Genomic DNA, 15453 nt, shown 5'->3' with positions numbered 1-15453 from the left:
GTTGCGGTCGCAGGTCTGTGTCCCTGGTGTTCCTCATTTCTTCTCGCTCTAGGCACTGAGAGTGCCTCTCCTCTTCTTTCCTCAAAATTCCTCCGTGGGTATCCTCAGATTCTTCTTGTCTTCTGCTCTGTGTGTCCTCCTCGTCTCTCCACTCCTCGTGTGCCTGCCCTTCCACTCTCCTGTAGGCATCATCAATGAACTTCTCGAGCTCCCAGACCTGTTCCTCGCTGCGCCCTTCTTGCGTGAGGTCTTCGGCTGTCTGGAAGGGGTCTTCTGAGATGTAGAGTCCCTCTAGTTCCTGGATCCTCAACTTCAGATGCCTGACTTCACTCCTCAAGCTCTTCAGTTCCTGACAACGCCCGCACACATATGACTGCAACCCGGAGGGGAGGTAGTCGTACATGTGGCAGTCCGTGCAGTACACTGGGAAGCTCATCCTCTGTGTTCCTTCAGCTTGCATTCTTGTCTGCCCTTTAGGAGTCCTGACGCTAGTATGTTCACCCCTGTTCCTGGCTCTTCCTTACCTTCTTCGTCCTCTGCTCCTTTGCTTGTGCGTGTGTGTTGTTTGCCTCTTGTACGCCTTGTGTTTGCCTTCTCCGCTTGCTCGTGTATTTGTGTTTTTCCTTGGTTCCTCTTTATCTTGTTCAGCTGTGCTTGATGCTGTCTTGTGTTGTTCGCACGTGTGCTACCTGCTTGGTCTGCCTCTACTTTATCTTCTGCTCTTGCTTCTTGTCCACTGCCCCTGCTTCTGTTCGTTGGTGCCTTCCTTGCCTGTCGTTTCCCTATATGTGTGGTCCTCCCTGGGCCTACTCTGCCTTTTGTTCCGAGTTGTTAACCCTACGCCTTTCTTGTTTGTATGTGACCTTACCTTAGATGTAGTGGCCCGGCCCTTCTTAAGGCCCTTCGCAAAGGCGCTCTCACTAAGGCGAGCGCCTTTGCTGCGCGCCTTCGCCGCGCGCCTAACGGCGGGGCGCCGTTGGCTCCCTTCCTCTTAAGGAGGAGCCCGGCTGATGATGCTGCGCTGACGCGGTGGGGGTGGGCGGAGCCTCCTCTCGCCGCTACCCGCTCCGCTTCAGCAGTTCTCCTTCTCCCCTCTTCTGGCTTCTCACTCTGCTCCTCTCTCTCTTCGCCGCTGCGTACACGCGGCTCAACGAAGTCTTTAAGCGCCGCGGCTCCCTTCCTCTTAAGGAGGAGCCCGGCTGATGATGCTGCGCTGACGCGGTGGGGGTGGGCGGAGCCTCCTCTCGCCGCTACCCGCTCCGCTTCAGCAGTTCTCCTTCTCCCCTCTTCTGGCTTCTCACTCTGCTCCTCTCTCTCTTCGCCGCTGCGTACACGCGGCTCAACGAAGTCTTTAAGCGCCGCGGCTCCCTTCCTCTTAAGGAGGAGCCCGGCTGATGATGCTGCGCTGACGCGGTGGGGGTGGGCGGAGCCTCCTCTCGCCGCTACCCGCTCCGCTTCAGCAGTTCTCCTTCTCCCCTCTTCTGGCTTCTCACTCTGCTCCTCTCTCTCTTCGCCGCTGCGTACACGCGGCTCAACGAAGTCTTTAAGCGCCGCGGCTCCCTTCCTCTTAAGGAGGAGCCCGGCTGATGATGCTGCGCTGACGCGGTGGGGGTGGGCGGAGCCTCCTCTCGCCGCTACCCGCTCCGCTTCAGCAGTTCTCCTTCTCCCCTCTTCTGGCTTCTCACTCTGCTCCTCTCTCTCTTCGCCGCTGCGTACACGCGGCTCAACGAAGACTTTAAGCGCCGCGGCTCCCTTCCTCTTAAGGAGGAGCCCGGCTGATGATGCTGCGCTGACGCGGTGGGGGTGGGCGGAGCCTCCTCTCGCCGCTACCCGCTCCGCTTCAGCAGTTCTCCTTCTCCCCTCTTCTGGCTTCTCACTCTGCTCCTCTCTCTCTTCGCCGCTGCGTACACGCGGCTCAACGAAGTCTTTAAGCGCCGCGGCTCCCTTCCTCTTAAGGAGGAGCCCGGCTGATGATGCTGCGCTGACGCGGTGGGGGTGGGCGGAGCCTCCTCTCGCCGCTACCCGCTCCGCTTCAGCAGTTCTCCTTCTCCCCTCTTCTGGCTTCTCACTCTGCTCCTCTCTCTCTTCGCCTTGATAGGCGGTATATAAAATCCGAATAAAACTTAAAAAAAAACAAAACTTGAACTTTCATTACCCATGCCTAGCAGTCCTCCTTCTTCATGTCATTTTTCTCAGCTGGAACAATCTTATGTGGCAATTACTAATCTCAAGAAATTGATAAAACCAAGGCCCAGATTCACTAAAGATAGTGGAGTCAATCGCTGTTGGCAGATTCCTGGCCGATTTTAAAACAGCAATTGATTCACTATCTTTTTTGCATGCAAATGATTTGCATGGAGGTGCAAATAATTTGCATGCAAACTCTCGACTCAAAGCGATTGAGTTGGGGCAGAGCCCTGACAGTAGTGACAGAAGAAGCAGCCTCCTGTCAGGGCTTCTGCCAGCTTTTTTTTTTTTAAATCTGGCAGATATTTTGCATGTATGACACATGCAAAATATCTGCCGGATTAAAAAATGAAAAAAAAGCCTCCCCCCAACAAAGCGCTCCCTCCCTTCCCCCCTCCCCAAACCCCAAAAAATGGCAGGAGGGATGCCGACTCCCTCCTGCCATCAGCGCTCCCCACCACTGCGCTAAAAAAATGGCAGGAGAGATGCCAACTACCTCATGCCTCCAGTCGCCCCACCGACCAACCATTGCTGACATAAAACTAACCCCTCCTCTCCGCGAACATGGCAGGAGGGATACCAACTCCCTCCTGTCATTGGAACCCACAAATGGCAGGAGGGATGCCCATTCCCTCCTGCCATCAGCTGACGCTGCCACCGACGCAACCACCATCCGGCCCAGCACCCCTCCTCCCAGGTACATCCCTCCCCCGGTACCTTGAGAGGGGCCTGAAGTGCCTGAGCCAATCAGGGACTTCCTTAGGCTCAGCCCTTCCTTAGGTTGAGTCAATCAGGGCCTTAGGCTCCTCCCCATGCATCACATTGCATCGGGAGGAGGAGCAGGAGGACTTTGTAGTTCTTCCTGCTCCCAAAGACTGTGCTGGAGGCCTAAGAAGCAGGAGGGACTGAGTATCCCTCCTGATCCCAACTTTCAGGTACCAGGGGGTGTACGGGGGGGGGGTGCCAGCCCAATCAGCCAGTGGCTGCATCGGTGGTGGCATTGGCTGGTGGAAAGAAGGAGTGGGCATCCCTCCTGCCATTTGTGGTTTGCGGGGAGGATCGCGTTTGTCAGGGGGAGAGCGGCAGTTTTTTGACAGGTCTGCCTGTCTTTTCATTTTTCATGCAGAAAAAAAAAAAAAAAGACAGGCAGACCTGTCAAAAAAACAGGAGACCTGTTGGTAACACAGTTACCATTAGTTCTGCAGCAGTCGAATTTTAGGATAGTAAAATCCGATTCAAAATAGCCAAGTAATTGTAAGTGAATCAATCGCTTGACTATTTTGCATGGGATTTTACTAATTTGCATGGGTTGGATCGGATCGGATCGTTAAGTGGGCCTTTTAGTGAATCAGATCAGGGTTGGGGAATGATCCCAAAATTAGTAAAACTGGTTTTGCGATTGTCGGGTCAGCATTGGAAGCTTTAGTGAATCTAACCCCAAGTAACTACTTATCTGTAGCAGGTGTTCCTCGAGGACACATGATAAACAAAATTTTTACTACATGGGCTCCCCGGGTACAGGCTGCCTTCAACAAAAATTAATGTTGTAAAAACCAGACACCTATTGTTTATTGTTTTTTTTGGGGGGGCTGAGGGGGGGGTTACTAGTAACAAGCTGTAAATCATAGTCTGATTTTTGGAAAGGCAGCCTGGAAATCTGAAAGAAATGGGACTAGAGGGTTGGAGTAGGATTCTAATCCTCAAATAATTTTGTTGTGAAAGTCCATAAAATGGAAAAAATCTCTGGTAGGTTTAAAGATGTTCTCCCTGTGGAGCTCTCAGGGTTTCCATAGCTTTAAACCTTCCAGAGACTTTTTCCATTCTATGGACTTTCACAACAAAACTCAAATTTCTGACCAACTGACTTTCCCACCAAAATTCAAATTGGTAGACTGCCCTGTTTCCAATCAGGTCAGTGAACCCACTATTTACAAAGTCACACTGCAGACTTCAGAGCATACCCTTAAGAAAGACACAGCATATATAAGACCTTCTACAGTTCCTTATTTCTTGGGCATGTTTTAAAGGTATAAAAATCATGAATGTCTTCATGTTTAAAATTTGGCACCTGCTAGCTGACTATGCAGGAAAAACAAAGATTGGCTGGGAGAAGGCTCAAGATGAAGAAGGTATAGGAAGCAGGAAAGAGATCAACAACTGAAGCATAGAGAGGAAGAAACTGGTTGGAAGGAAAATCAAATGTACATATAATAGTATTAGTAACATTGAAATGTTCCAAAAGGATATGAAATTGGTCATAAAATGGTACATTATATTTTTTTGTTGCTTCTAAAATTTATCAATTTTCTAAATATTCTTCTATCTCTGAGCACACTGAGGGAAGTAATGAAAACAGTGTAAAATCAGGAATTTCTTTATTTTCAGAAGCCTACTTATGTACTGTACACTAGTCCAGCATTTCCCAACCTGCTTGTCCTCGTAGACCAGCACAGTGGCTGAGAAACTTTGTAGACCAGGACACCACAACCCCCTCTCGCTGTTAGTCGCCTCCCTATTCAATAAAAAAACCAACAATAAAACCTGAGCTGATGAGGATCCCTAGCCCCACCAGCTGAAGATCTCTCCCCCATGATGCTAAAAATACTGCTCTTCACCTTAGCAGTCTGCAGCAGCTCCTCAAGCCACCAATACTAGCATGTGTTTAGTTTTTCCACATGTACTGAAAACCAAGCTTGTTCAGGTGCTGGTGTCAGTGGTTAGGTTGTTGTCGCAGACTGCTGAAATGAAGGACAGCGTTTTCAGCACCATCAAGGGGAGGTCTTCAATTGACTAGACTTGGAATCCCAACCTGCTACCACTAAAATTAGCTTGTTTTGCACAGACTGGCAAAAACATTTTGCGGTCTGGTGGTTGGGAAATGCTGCACTAGACAACTCACTGTCTCTTAGTTGCTTGACCTGACCAAGAGACTGAAGATACCTCTAAAAGCCTATGCTCCACCCAAAGTTCATTTTCCCTGTTGGTCCCCTTAGCAATTCAGTTTTGCATCTTTCATAGAGCAGGTTTAACAGAACAAGTGAAGCTAGTAAAAGAAGAAATGCTGTGGATTACATTGTTCATTTCTGTGTTCTGATCAGGCAAATAATGGAATTCAAGATATGAAGTGCTGCTCATTAGAATCAGACTGGATATATTTCCATCCAGATACCTCCAGTAGAATAATACATGTTGGACCAAATAAAATTAAGTAAGTATAAGCTTCAAGTGTTTGGAAAGTTTCTTTCCCCGCCCCCCCCCCCCAAGAACCAGAATATCCATTTCTGTGCTAAAGATTTTCAGACCTAGTTCCATATGTAGTAATAAATGTTTCATATGTGTAAGGTATTGTAGCAGCAACCTGAAGGCACTAAAAAAAAATATCACACTTATGCTTGAGGTTTTCTTTTTAAAGCAAAAACTCAGGTCAGGCAGCTAGCCTTTAGTTTGATTCCCAGTTTGTATTTTCTATCCCTCAGGTGATTAGGGGCTAGGGATGCTGTGGCAATTGGGTTCAGAATCCCCAATGGTTTATGCCTAGTTTCTGGATTCAGAGTCCTATGGTTATAGAGTTCATTGAATCCCTAAATGAACAGCAGTTGACATAATATATACATAGCACAATTCATTTACAGATTTTTTTTTTTTAGAAATTCAGAATAAGAAATCAATGAACACATCAGGTACAAACATTTGGACACCCTTTTAGTTAGTACAGTAAAACCTTGGTTTACGAGCATAATTTGTTCCGAAAACATGCTTGTAATCCAAAACACTCGTATATCAAAGCAAATTTTCCCATAAGAAATAATGGAAACTCGGGCGATTTTGTTTAATACAAAATACTATATGTACTTGTATTGCAAGACCTCGCTCGTTTAGAACAGTCACTACACTCCCGCAGCATCAGAGAGAAAAGACCCATCAGCTCAGTTGTGATGATGTGATGCGTGTATACTGTATGTACTCGTATTGCAAGATTTTGCTTGTTTAGAACAGTCACTACACTTCTGCAGCGTCAGAGAGAGAAGAACCATCGGAGTTATGATGATGTGATGTGTGTATACTGTTTATACTTGTACTAGTCTTTAAGCCCGTTACATTAACGGGTGCTAGAATACTGTTTACCCTCTATGTTGCCCCTTCCATTCACTGCCCTCTCTTCTCTTTCCATCCAGTGTCCGCCCCTCTCTCTCTGTCCCATATGGCCTCTCTCCATCTCCTCCTTCCTTTTGCCTTGGTCTGGCATACCTTCCTCCTTCCCTCCAAGCCATTCTCTTCCCCCTCTGCTCCCTTTCCTCATTTAACTACTTCATTGGTCAGCAGCAGCATTCACAATTCATTGCTGTTGCTGGCTTCAGGTCTTTCTCTCTGGCCGGTCCTGTCTTCATGAAAACAGGAAGTAGGCAGAACCGGCCAGAGAGGAAGGCCTGAAGCCAGCAACAGCAGCGAATTGTAAACGCTGCTGCTGCCTGAAGCACCCGAGGCAGACGCTTCTCTCCCCTCCCAGCCCAACCCCCGCTGACTCTGCGACCCTCCCAGCAAGATGACTTTAATATCAAACCTCCCTCCAGCGTTGGCAGCCGCAGCACGCTAAACAGGCTGCTTCTGCTTTATTCTGCCGTTGAGTCTCTTTGTCGCGTCATTGATGACGTAATCAGTGACGCGGCAAAGGGACTCAACTGCAGGACAAAGCCCGAAGCAGCCTGTTTAACGTGCAGCGAGTGCCAACGCTGGAGGGATGTTTGTACCGGTGCAGAAGCGATATGTCTCTCCCCCTCCAGTACCTGTGCAGCACTTTGCTGCGGCGCATCCTCCCATGGGGGGGGGGGGGGGGGTTTGCATAGTGGGAGCCGGGTGAGAGCGGCGATCTCCAGTTGGGTTTTTTTTTAAAAAGTTGAAAGCCGGCGCTGCAGCTCCTCTCTCGATCCTGGTGCAGTTCGAGAGAGGAGCCGGTACCATTCACGGTGAGGAAGGCCGCCGCAGCTGTGTAATTTTTTTTTTATTATTTGAAAGTCGCCGCGAGCAAGTGGTGACGTAAAACCCGCGCATGCGCAATCGTGTTTTCGCGACGGATCAGGGAGCACAATTTTTTTATTGCGCATGCGCGGCCTATCATTTTATTATATTAGATTGCAAGATCTTGCTTGTTTATCAAGTTAAAATTTAATAAAATGTTTTGCTTGTCTTGCACAACACTTGCATACCAAGTTACCTGCAATCCAAGGTTTTATTGTACTTTGTAATACTTTGTTTGGCAGAAATAATAGCTTCAAGTGTTTCCTGCAGCCAAGTAAGAGTCTTCCTGTTAATGATTTTGGAAATTGTTTCCACTCTTTTATGTTTGTTTATTCAATGCAACAGGGCACAGTGATTAACACAACATAGACTATCAGGTACTCAAAGTATTTTTCCTGTCTGTCCAAGTGAGCTCACAATCTAACTATGGTACCTGGGGCAATGGAGGGTTGAGTGACTTATCGAAGGTCACAAGGAGAACTTGTAGAATTCTTCTAGCTCATAAATATTTTTAGGTCTCCATGGATGCCCTTCATGCATGGGATTTCTCCACAGATTTTGATTTTCAGTAATCAAATCTGAGGACTGTTAAGGCCATTTTCTTTTCTATAAATACTTCATGGTTGATTTTGAGGATTGAGGGAGAGCATTAGATATGGTATACTTAGATTTTAGCAAAGCCTTTGGAACAGTTCCACATAGGCAATTTATAAATAAACTGAGTGCTTTCAATATGGGCCCTAAAGTGACTGGATTAGAAATTGAGTGGAAGTTGACAAAGAGTAGTGATAAATGGAGCTTATTCTGAGGAAAGGGATGTTACCTGTGATGTTCCACAAAAATCATTTCTTTGTCCAGTCCTTTTTAACATTTTTGTAAGTGATACTTATTGCAGAAGGGCTGTCCAGTAAAGTTTGCATATTTGCAGATCACATCCTTACCCTAATAGGGTAGACACCCCTAATGGTATTGATAACATGAGGAGGAATGTAACAAAGCAGTCTAGAGTTGTTCCTATTCATGCTTGTGCTCTCAAAATAGCTGTTGTACTAATCACCTTTGTTTTACTTCAAGCACAAATTACAACACAAGTTGATGTGGTTAAGTGAACACTCAGACCCACAGCTGAGGTCCGGTGAAAATATTCCCTTGCTGTTTTTTGATTATATCTCAAAATAGCTGCCATGACCTCTAGTGGCAATCTTGCAAAACTGTTGCAATAGGTCATGACAGCTATTGTATTTTGAAAGTAGAGTTGACAGGGGCAAGAGCAACTGAGGATCACTTCTGCCCTGACTACATCACTAGGCCACAAGGGACTGTAAGTTAGTCTGGGAGGGTGGGGGAGTTAGTCTTTGCATTATTATTTTTGTGTGCATGTTTGTAATGTGATTGCAAGTAATACAGTTATGATCTTGCATAGAGGTTTATATGGTAGAGTGCCCCACATAAATTATTTTGATATAAAAGTTTAGCTGGAATATAAGTCTGTAAATTAGCCTCGTGAAGATATGTCACTCCAAATGTGGCGCAAAATCAGCTATTGTAAAAGCACTGTTGATTTTTAGTTTTAGGTTTTATTAGCCGAGGTCCATGTGTGCAGAGGTTATTTTGCTTAGAAAGGTAAAATATGGTTTTCTTTATTATTTAAATTATATATATATTCTGGCTTGGATACTATTTGGATGTTTCTAAAGAATTTACAGGCTCTGTTGGGTGTGATGAAGATGCAGCATTTTAATAAAATCTGTGGCATACAGAAGCTAGATTCTACGAGAAAGGAGCCTGCAGTGATTGTTTTTAAGCAGAAGTACTCATCAGCTTATAGTGTTAATAGGGAAATTATATTACAAGGAGATAAAATTTATATATTAGAAAATAATTTGAGAAATATATGCGCTTGATTGTAAATTTTCAGAGCATATTGTCCTTGCATTCAGTGACAGTGTGCTTTTTTTATTCTGGATTGTGCATCAGGCTGGTATAATTGTCCACAGTGTAGACCATTGTCTGGACTCCATTACCTTATTTTAGTAAGAATCTATATCATGCTTGTCTTTTAACTAAATACAAAATGGGAAACATCTCAATGCTACTTTCTCTTGTAACTTGTGCGCAGTTTGAGTAAGCATAAAAAGTTGGAAATCATTATGATTTTTACACGTTCTCACAAAGGTCCTGTCTTAGAGGATATTTAACTATATTTGCACTGATTTGTCAGATTTGTTGATACATCTTTATTAAAATGGCTATCCCACTAGATTTATTTACAACATATCCCATTTGGGGGTTTTTTTTGGTATCCCAGTTGTCAGCCTGTGCTTACAGTTCCTAAACTAAACTAAACCTTAGATTTATATACCGCATCATCTCCACAATCGTAGAGCTCGGCACGGTTTACAGGAATTGAGAGAGAAAGGAACTCCAATGAAGGTTAAAGGGTATAGAGAAAGGGTATAGAGAAAGGGTGATTGGGGGGCTTACGATGCCAAAGATGGGGTAAGTATTACATTTTTGAAAACAGCCAGGTTTTCAGATGTTTGCGGAAGAGTTGGAGAGAGCTCAGGGTCCGGAGGGGGGAGGTAAGGTTGTTCCAGGGAGTGGAAGGTAATAATCTCCTGTAGGTTCAGCAGAGGGTTGCAATGACAATCCCCAGTGGTTCATATTCACAAGACCAAACTTTAGTTTTCAGCTTCGGATGAAACCAAGCGATATATTTTGGCTGCAGTTTCAGTCAGCCTCTGTGGGACTTTGGGGTAATTTCTATCTAATAATCTTAGAGGCCAAACAGGTAGAAAAGGTGAAAGCAAAAGCCAGAAGGATGCTTGGATGCATAAGAAGAAGAATGACTAGCAAGAAAAAGGAAATAATACTTCCTTTGTACCTGGTGGTGATCCATTTTAAATTACTGTATAAAATTCTGGAGACTCCACTTTCAAAATAATATAAACAGATGGAGCTTGTTTCTCAGTTAAAACCTGGATTTGGCATTTTGATTGTTTTCTACAGAACATAACCAGGGTTTCTGTGTGAATTCCAAACAACTTTCTGGTTGGAGGAAGGTTGAGATTTTATGAAAACTGTTGGCTCCTTATAACTTCTAGTTGGATTCTCCCCCAATCAAAGAAGTAAAACGGAAAAAACTATACAACGGACTACTGGCCACTCAGGCAGCGAAGATAGACAACCAAGTCTCCAACCTATTGACAACAACCCCAGACTACAAGATGGTCAGAAAGGAAATAAAAACTATACTCTTCAAGAAATCCCTTAATAAAGCTTAATACCATGATAAAGCTTAACCCCCTTCTTACCATCCCCTCCCTAACCCCAGATCCTACTTTTCCCTCTCTTGGAAACCTTCTCTGATCTAACGTTGTAACCCTTCTTCCATAACTCTTTTTGTAATCCGCTTTGAACCGAAAAGTAATGGCGGAATAGAAATCTGTAATGTAATGTAATTCTCCAAATTCTCCATCATGGATACAAAATGCTTCTATTTAAAATACCTCCAGATTTCTGATTTATCAATTAGTTTTGGTTTTAGATCTTAAGGGTATCTATACCCATATACAGAGACCTCCCGGTCACAAAAAGTATCTCGGATTTTACCTAACAGTATTGTGTCTTGCCTTCTGACCTAGCATCTTTCTGCATGTGTTCATAGAATATCTAGTTGTAGTAATTTCACATCTACTTAAATTGGTTGGAATAGGCCCCTTTTCTGAAATGGGTTTCAGAGATCCATGCTCAGGACTATCCAAGTTCTGAAGTAATTTAGCTTGTCATAAAGTACCAAAAATCACATTTGAACCCATCATCTCGGTTGGAATTCATAAGAATTCTGCTAGAGATGGGCTCAAACAACAAACTTTCTCCTTCTGGAAAGGGCACAATAGTGATATTGACTGAGGAAATCTATGAATTTGGAAGATGTGGGTCATGACCAAAATTGTTCATATAATTCCCTTGGCATGTCTTAGAATGAGACTAGTCCAAGGGCCTTTTCATTTCCAGTGACATCAAGTCACTCAGAGCCTATGGAACATAATCGGCATTTCTAAGTTTCTCAGGGACAAGATCAGCATCAACAAGTGGGACTCACTGATGGATCAGTGTATTCCAAAAAATAGAATTCCATTCTGCATTCCTCCCATATAAGTTATCCTAACCAAAGATATGTTCAAACTGGGCTGGGAATCCCCCATAGCATGAATTACATACTCAAGGCCTTTGATCTTCTCAAGAGAATTTGGATCATATCAACTCCCTAGAGCTCAGAGCAGTATGGAATGCTCTAAGGGCTTTTGGAGATTATTAGCTAATAAAATCATTCTAGTTCAGATGGTCAGTTGGGTAGCAATGTATTATATCAAGCAAGGAGGATCAAGTACTTATGCCCTTCCTATTTTGGGAGATGGTCAGAATGTGGAACTGGGCCATCTCTCATGTGATGACTTTCATGGCCATGTCTGGCAGGGAAAGAAAGTGTCCTATAAAAGAGATTGAGCTGTATCCTCAAACCCCACAGGTAGTCTCTATATTTAAGGTTTGAAGCTGTTCTTCATATCCTTTCATATATCCTCAGCACAGGAAAATTCCTCATTTCTTTTCTAAAATAAAGACTCAGAATAGACTAGCCTAGATGTTTTCCCATAAATTAGAGAAGGGTATTCTGTATGCAAATCCTCCAATACTGCTAACAGGAAAGACTCAAGACCAGGGCATTATGATCCTCATTACTTCTTATTGACAGACCAGTCTGGTTTACTCTTTCAGGGCCTAGCCATAAGGTGATCTATGACACTGGGATATTTCCCAATGTTGTTCACACTCAGGAGACTGTGTTGTACTCCAACTTCATGTCTCTTTCACTCACAGTTTGGATATTGAGAGGTTAAGCATGCTTCCTGATTTTTGCCTGAGAACCTGTCATGGATCCTCCTGGCTTCCAGAGGAGACTCCACTAGATGACATGGTTTTAAGTGGAAAAGGTTTGATGTGATGGGACAATCCAGAGATCCATTTTTGTAATGCACAAAAACTGTTTGTATACCTTTTATATCTCTCAGATTCAGGTGTGAAAATCAGCTAGATATGATTTGCCTTTGTGCAATTGGTGTTTATTGCAGCCATGTAGAAGGGAAGCCCACCTCTCTACAGCCTTCAGTTCACTTTATATAGTACAAGGCTCCCATCAGGCCACCTGCTTTGTCTTGGTACACCAATATTGTTCTAAGTCAGGTCATAAAAGCTCTCTTTGAGACACTAGGCACCTGTAACCTAAAATACCTCACCTAGAAAGTCTTATTTTTGGTGGAGGTCACTTCAAGGACACGGAGTGATCTGTATCTGATCTACCCAGTTGCTGAACATAGAGAGGGATGAGAGCCTCAAGGAAAGACATGGAACTGATCACAGGCAGTAGGAAAGGACCATAGGAATTCACCTAAAGGAAACACCACAGCTTTTCATAAAATGACCTGCTTGCCCTGGATCAGTAGCATGGAATATTGCTTCTCCTTGGGTTTTGGCCAGGTACTAGTGACATGGATTGACCACCGTGAGAACAGGCTACTGGGCTTGATGGACCATTGGTCTGACCCAGTAAGGCTATTCTTATAAACTGTGTTTCAACCTCTTCCTGCATCAGAGGTCAATTATAATCCTTTCAATAGTAAATACTGAGTTTCAAAGAAGTAAGGTCAAATAAATAAAAATCAACAGACATTGAAAAACCTCTCCTTCAGAATTGCATTAGACAGCATAACAAATGTTCTTTCCTTGTTACTGATCTACCCTATATTAGGTTCTTTAAAAAAACAGAGAGATTCTGTGCACCCATCCAAAGTTCCTTACTAAAGTAGTATTGTATTACCACTTCATTCATTCTTCCAACTTTTTTCCCTAAGCCACTTTGTCCCCAAAAAATAAATGTGCCTTATGTACTTGGGATTGCAACTTAGCCTTCTACTTGGAGCAAACTAAATCCCTTTTGAAAGGCTATCCAGCTTTCTGCTTCTTTTCATCCCAATAAATCTGTGACCACCATTGCTAAGTATACTTTATCTAATTGGCTAATAGCCTGCATCTTCTTTATTTATGCCCAAGAAGGGCTGACCTCATCCACTTGCGATTTGCAGAGTTACTGCATGGCCTTCAGTCCATACTTTCTTATCTCACTGTTGTTTGGAAAGGGATTCTTACATGATAATAGGTTTGGCTAGACTGTCCTCCAGAATCTCTCTTTTTGGTATCTACATTCTCCCTCAGAGTTTTGTTCCTGTTTTCAGGTCACTATGTTTAAAAAAGAAAAAAATCCTAAAGACTTTTTTTCACAAAAAATTAGGATTGGGTAGGAAGATTCTTTGCATTTTCTCACAAAATAAGCATGTTCACTGAGATTTTAGCACATCATTGGTTTCTGTTTCCTATTTACTTGTATTGGCATTTGCTGATGTATGTTTTGGTTTGCTTGGTGAAAAATTTCTTAACCATAAATGTATACAGGTGCTTTTTTATTTTGAAAATAAAATACATGTTAATCCTTTCACTTTAATTTAGTGTAGAGTTCACAGGTGTAAAGTATCTGTGGACTTTACACATATGCATTCTCAAAATTACTCTTTTTGTTATCCAACATTCTTGTTTTAGTCACCTCATTAATTTTATTGGATAGTAAATAAATGTAAATACTTAACTTTTCTTAAACTTAGTACAGTAGTGTTTTATACCTAGAGATGTCCTAACTAAACACACACACACACCCCTTTATCAAGCCATGCTAGAGGTTTTTATCATTGGCCAGCGCGGTAAATGCTCTGACTCGCATAGAATTCCTATGAGCGTCGGACCACTTACCTCGCCAGCCTGCACTAAAAACTAGCACAACTTGATAAAAGGGGGGATAAGTAACAAGTCTCATCTATAAATCTTTCAAAATATATTTTTAGTGTTTTGAAGCTGAAGGAAGTGGAAACGAATAGCCAACAGCATCAGATTGAGGAGGATTTTGTTATCCTAGCTAAAAGGGAGACTAAGGTAAGAAGTTAAAAAAAAAAAAAATCATTTTTATGAGCTTTTTATTTACATGTCCTCTTTGAAACTCCTTCATCATCCCCCCTGAAAACTCTTTACACCTATGCTGACGATATCCTCATCCTCCTTGAGACCGACTCGAACCTCACTAACCTCGCTGAGAATATATCCGCATGTATAATGAACCTTCAATCCTGGGCACATTCTGTACAAATGAAATTGAATTGGCTCGGCCCAATATTAGGTCATTTACCCACCTCCATCCCATTATCTTCCGGCTCCACTCTTCAGCTTGAGTTTTCAAGCAAAGTCCTTGGCATCATCATAGACTCCTCTCTCTCCTTCAATGACCACCTCAAATTCTTGGTAAAAAAAATGCTTCTTTAGTCTTCATATGCTGAGGAAAGTGAGATCGTACTTTCATCATTCTCACTTCGTCGTCCTTGTTCAATCCACCATCCTCTCTAGACTGGATTATTGCAATTCCATCTATTTAAGCCTAACCAAAAAAAAAACTCCATAGACTTCAGCTAATCCAGAACGCCGCAGCCAAGCTTATTTTCGCTAAAGGCAAGTTTGACCATGTCTCCCCACTCCTGTCCAAACTTCACTGGCTCCCAGTTCACTCCAGAGTCCTCTTTAAATGTGCCTGTTTAGCTTTCAAGATCCTACATGGCATACTCCCTCCCTTTATCCCACTCTTCTGGAACTCCTCTAACCCTAATTCCACTAGATCCTCCCAAAAACTGAAACTATCATTCCCCTCTGCAAAAGGTATATCCCGCGTAGGAAAACTAGGAACATCCCTCCCCTTTAGAACCACAGAACTCTGGAACAACCTCAAATCCCCGCTCAGAATTTCAAGCTCCCTCCAATCCTTCCGCAAACACCTGAAAACTTGGCTCTTTTCAAAAATCTAACACCTCCTGCTCTTTGGTACCCTGTCCCTCTTTATCTTCCTAGCTCCTTTCCTATAACCCTTCATTGTAGCTCCTTTTCAACCTAACCCTGAAAACCGTGCCGAGCTCTACACTTGTGGAGATGGTGTGGTATACAAACCTAAGGTTTAGTTTAATTAGTTTAGTTTTAGATGTGTATGTTCTATACAATTGCATATAAAAAACGAAAAGTAAATTTTTTGGACCTTTGCTCATACCAAATTGCCTACCTGGAGATTCTTTGGATACAGAAGTGTCTCCCAAAACTTGACAT

General features: G+C 43.4%; 1 protein-coding gene across 4 annotated transcripts in view; it reads left to right on the top strand.

The window, feature by feature from the left end:
- DCAF17 (DDB1 and CUL4 associated factor 17) overlaps positions 1 to 15453 on the top strand; it is a 99350-nt gene that overhangs the window by 58258 nt on the left and 25639 nt on the right. For all 4 annotated transcript variants that reach the window (XM_033947205.1, XM_033947206.1, XM_033947204.1 and 1 more), the window contains exons 11-12: positions 5286 to 5395; positions 14157 to 14244. In XM_033947205.1, the coding sequence (XP_033803096.1) occupies positions 5286 to 5395; positions 14157 to 14244 (198 nt within the window). The remainder of the gene's footprint in view (positions 1 to 5285; positions 5396 to 14156; positions 14245 to 15453) is intronic.

Source organism: Geotrypetes seraphini, chromosome 5, assembly GCF_902459505.1.
Source record: "Geotrypetes seraphini chromosome 5, aGeoSer1.1, whole genome shotgun sequence".
Classification (NCBI taxonomy): domain Eukaryota; kingdom Metazoa; phylum Chordata; class Amphibia; order Gymnophiona; family Dermophiidae; genus Geotrypetes; species Geotrypetes seraphini.
Note: the sequence above shows the minus strand (reverse complement) of the source record. Positions and strands in the feature narration are given on the sequence as shown.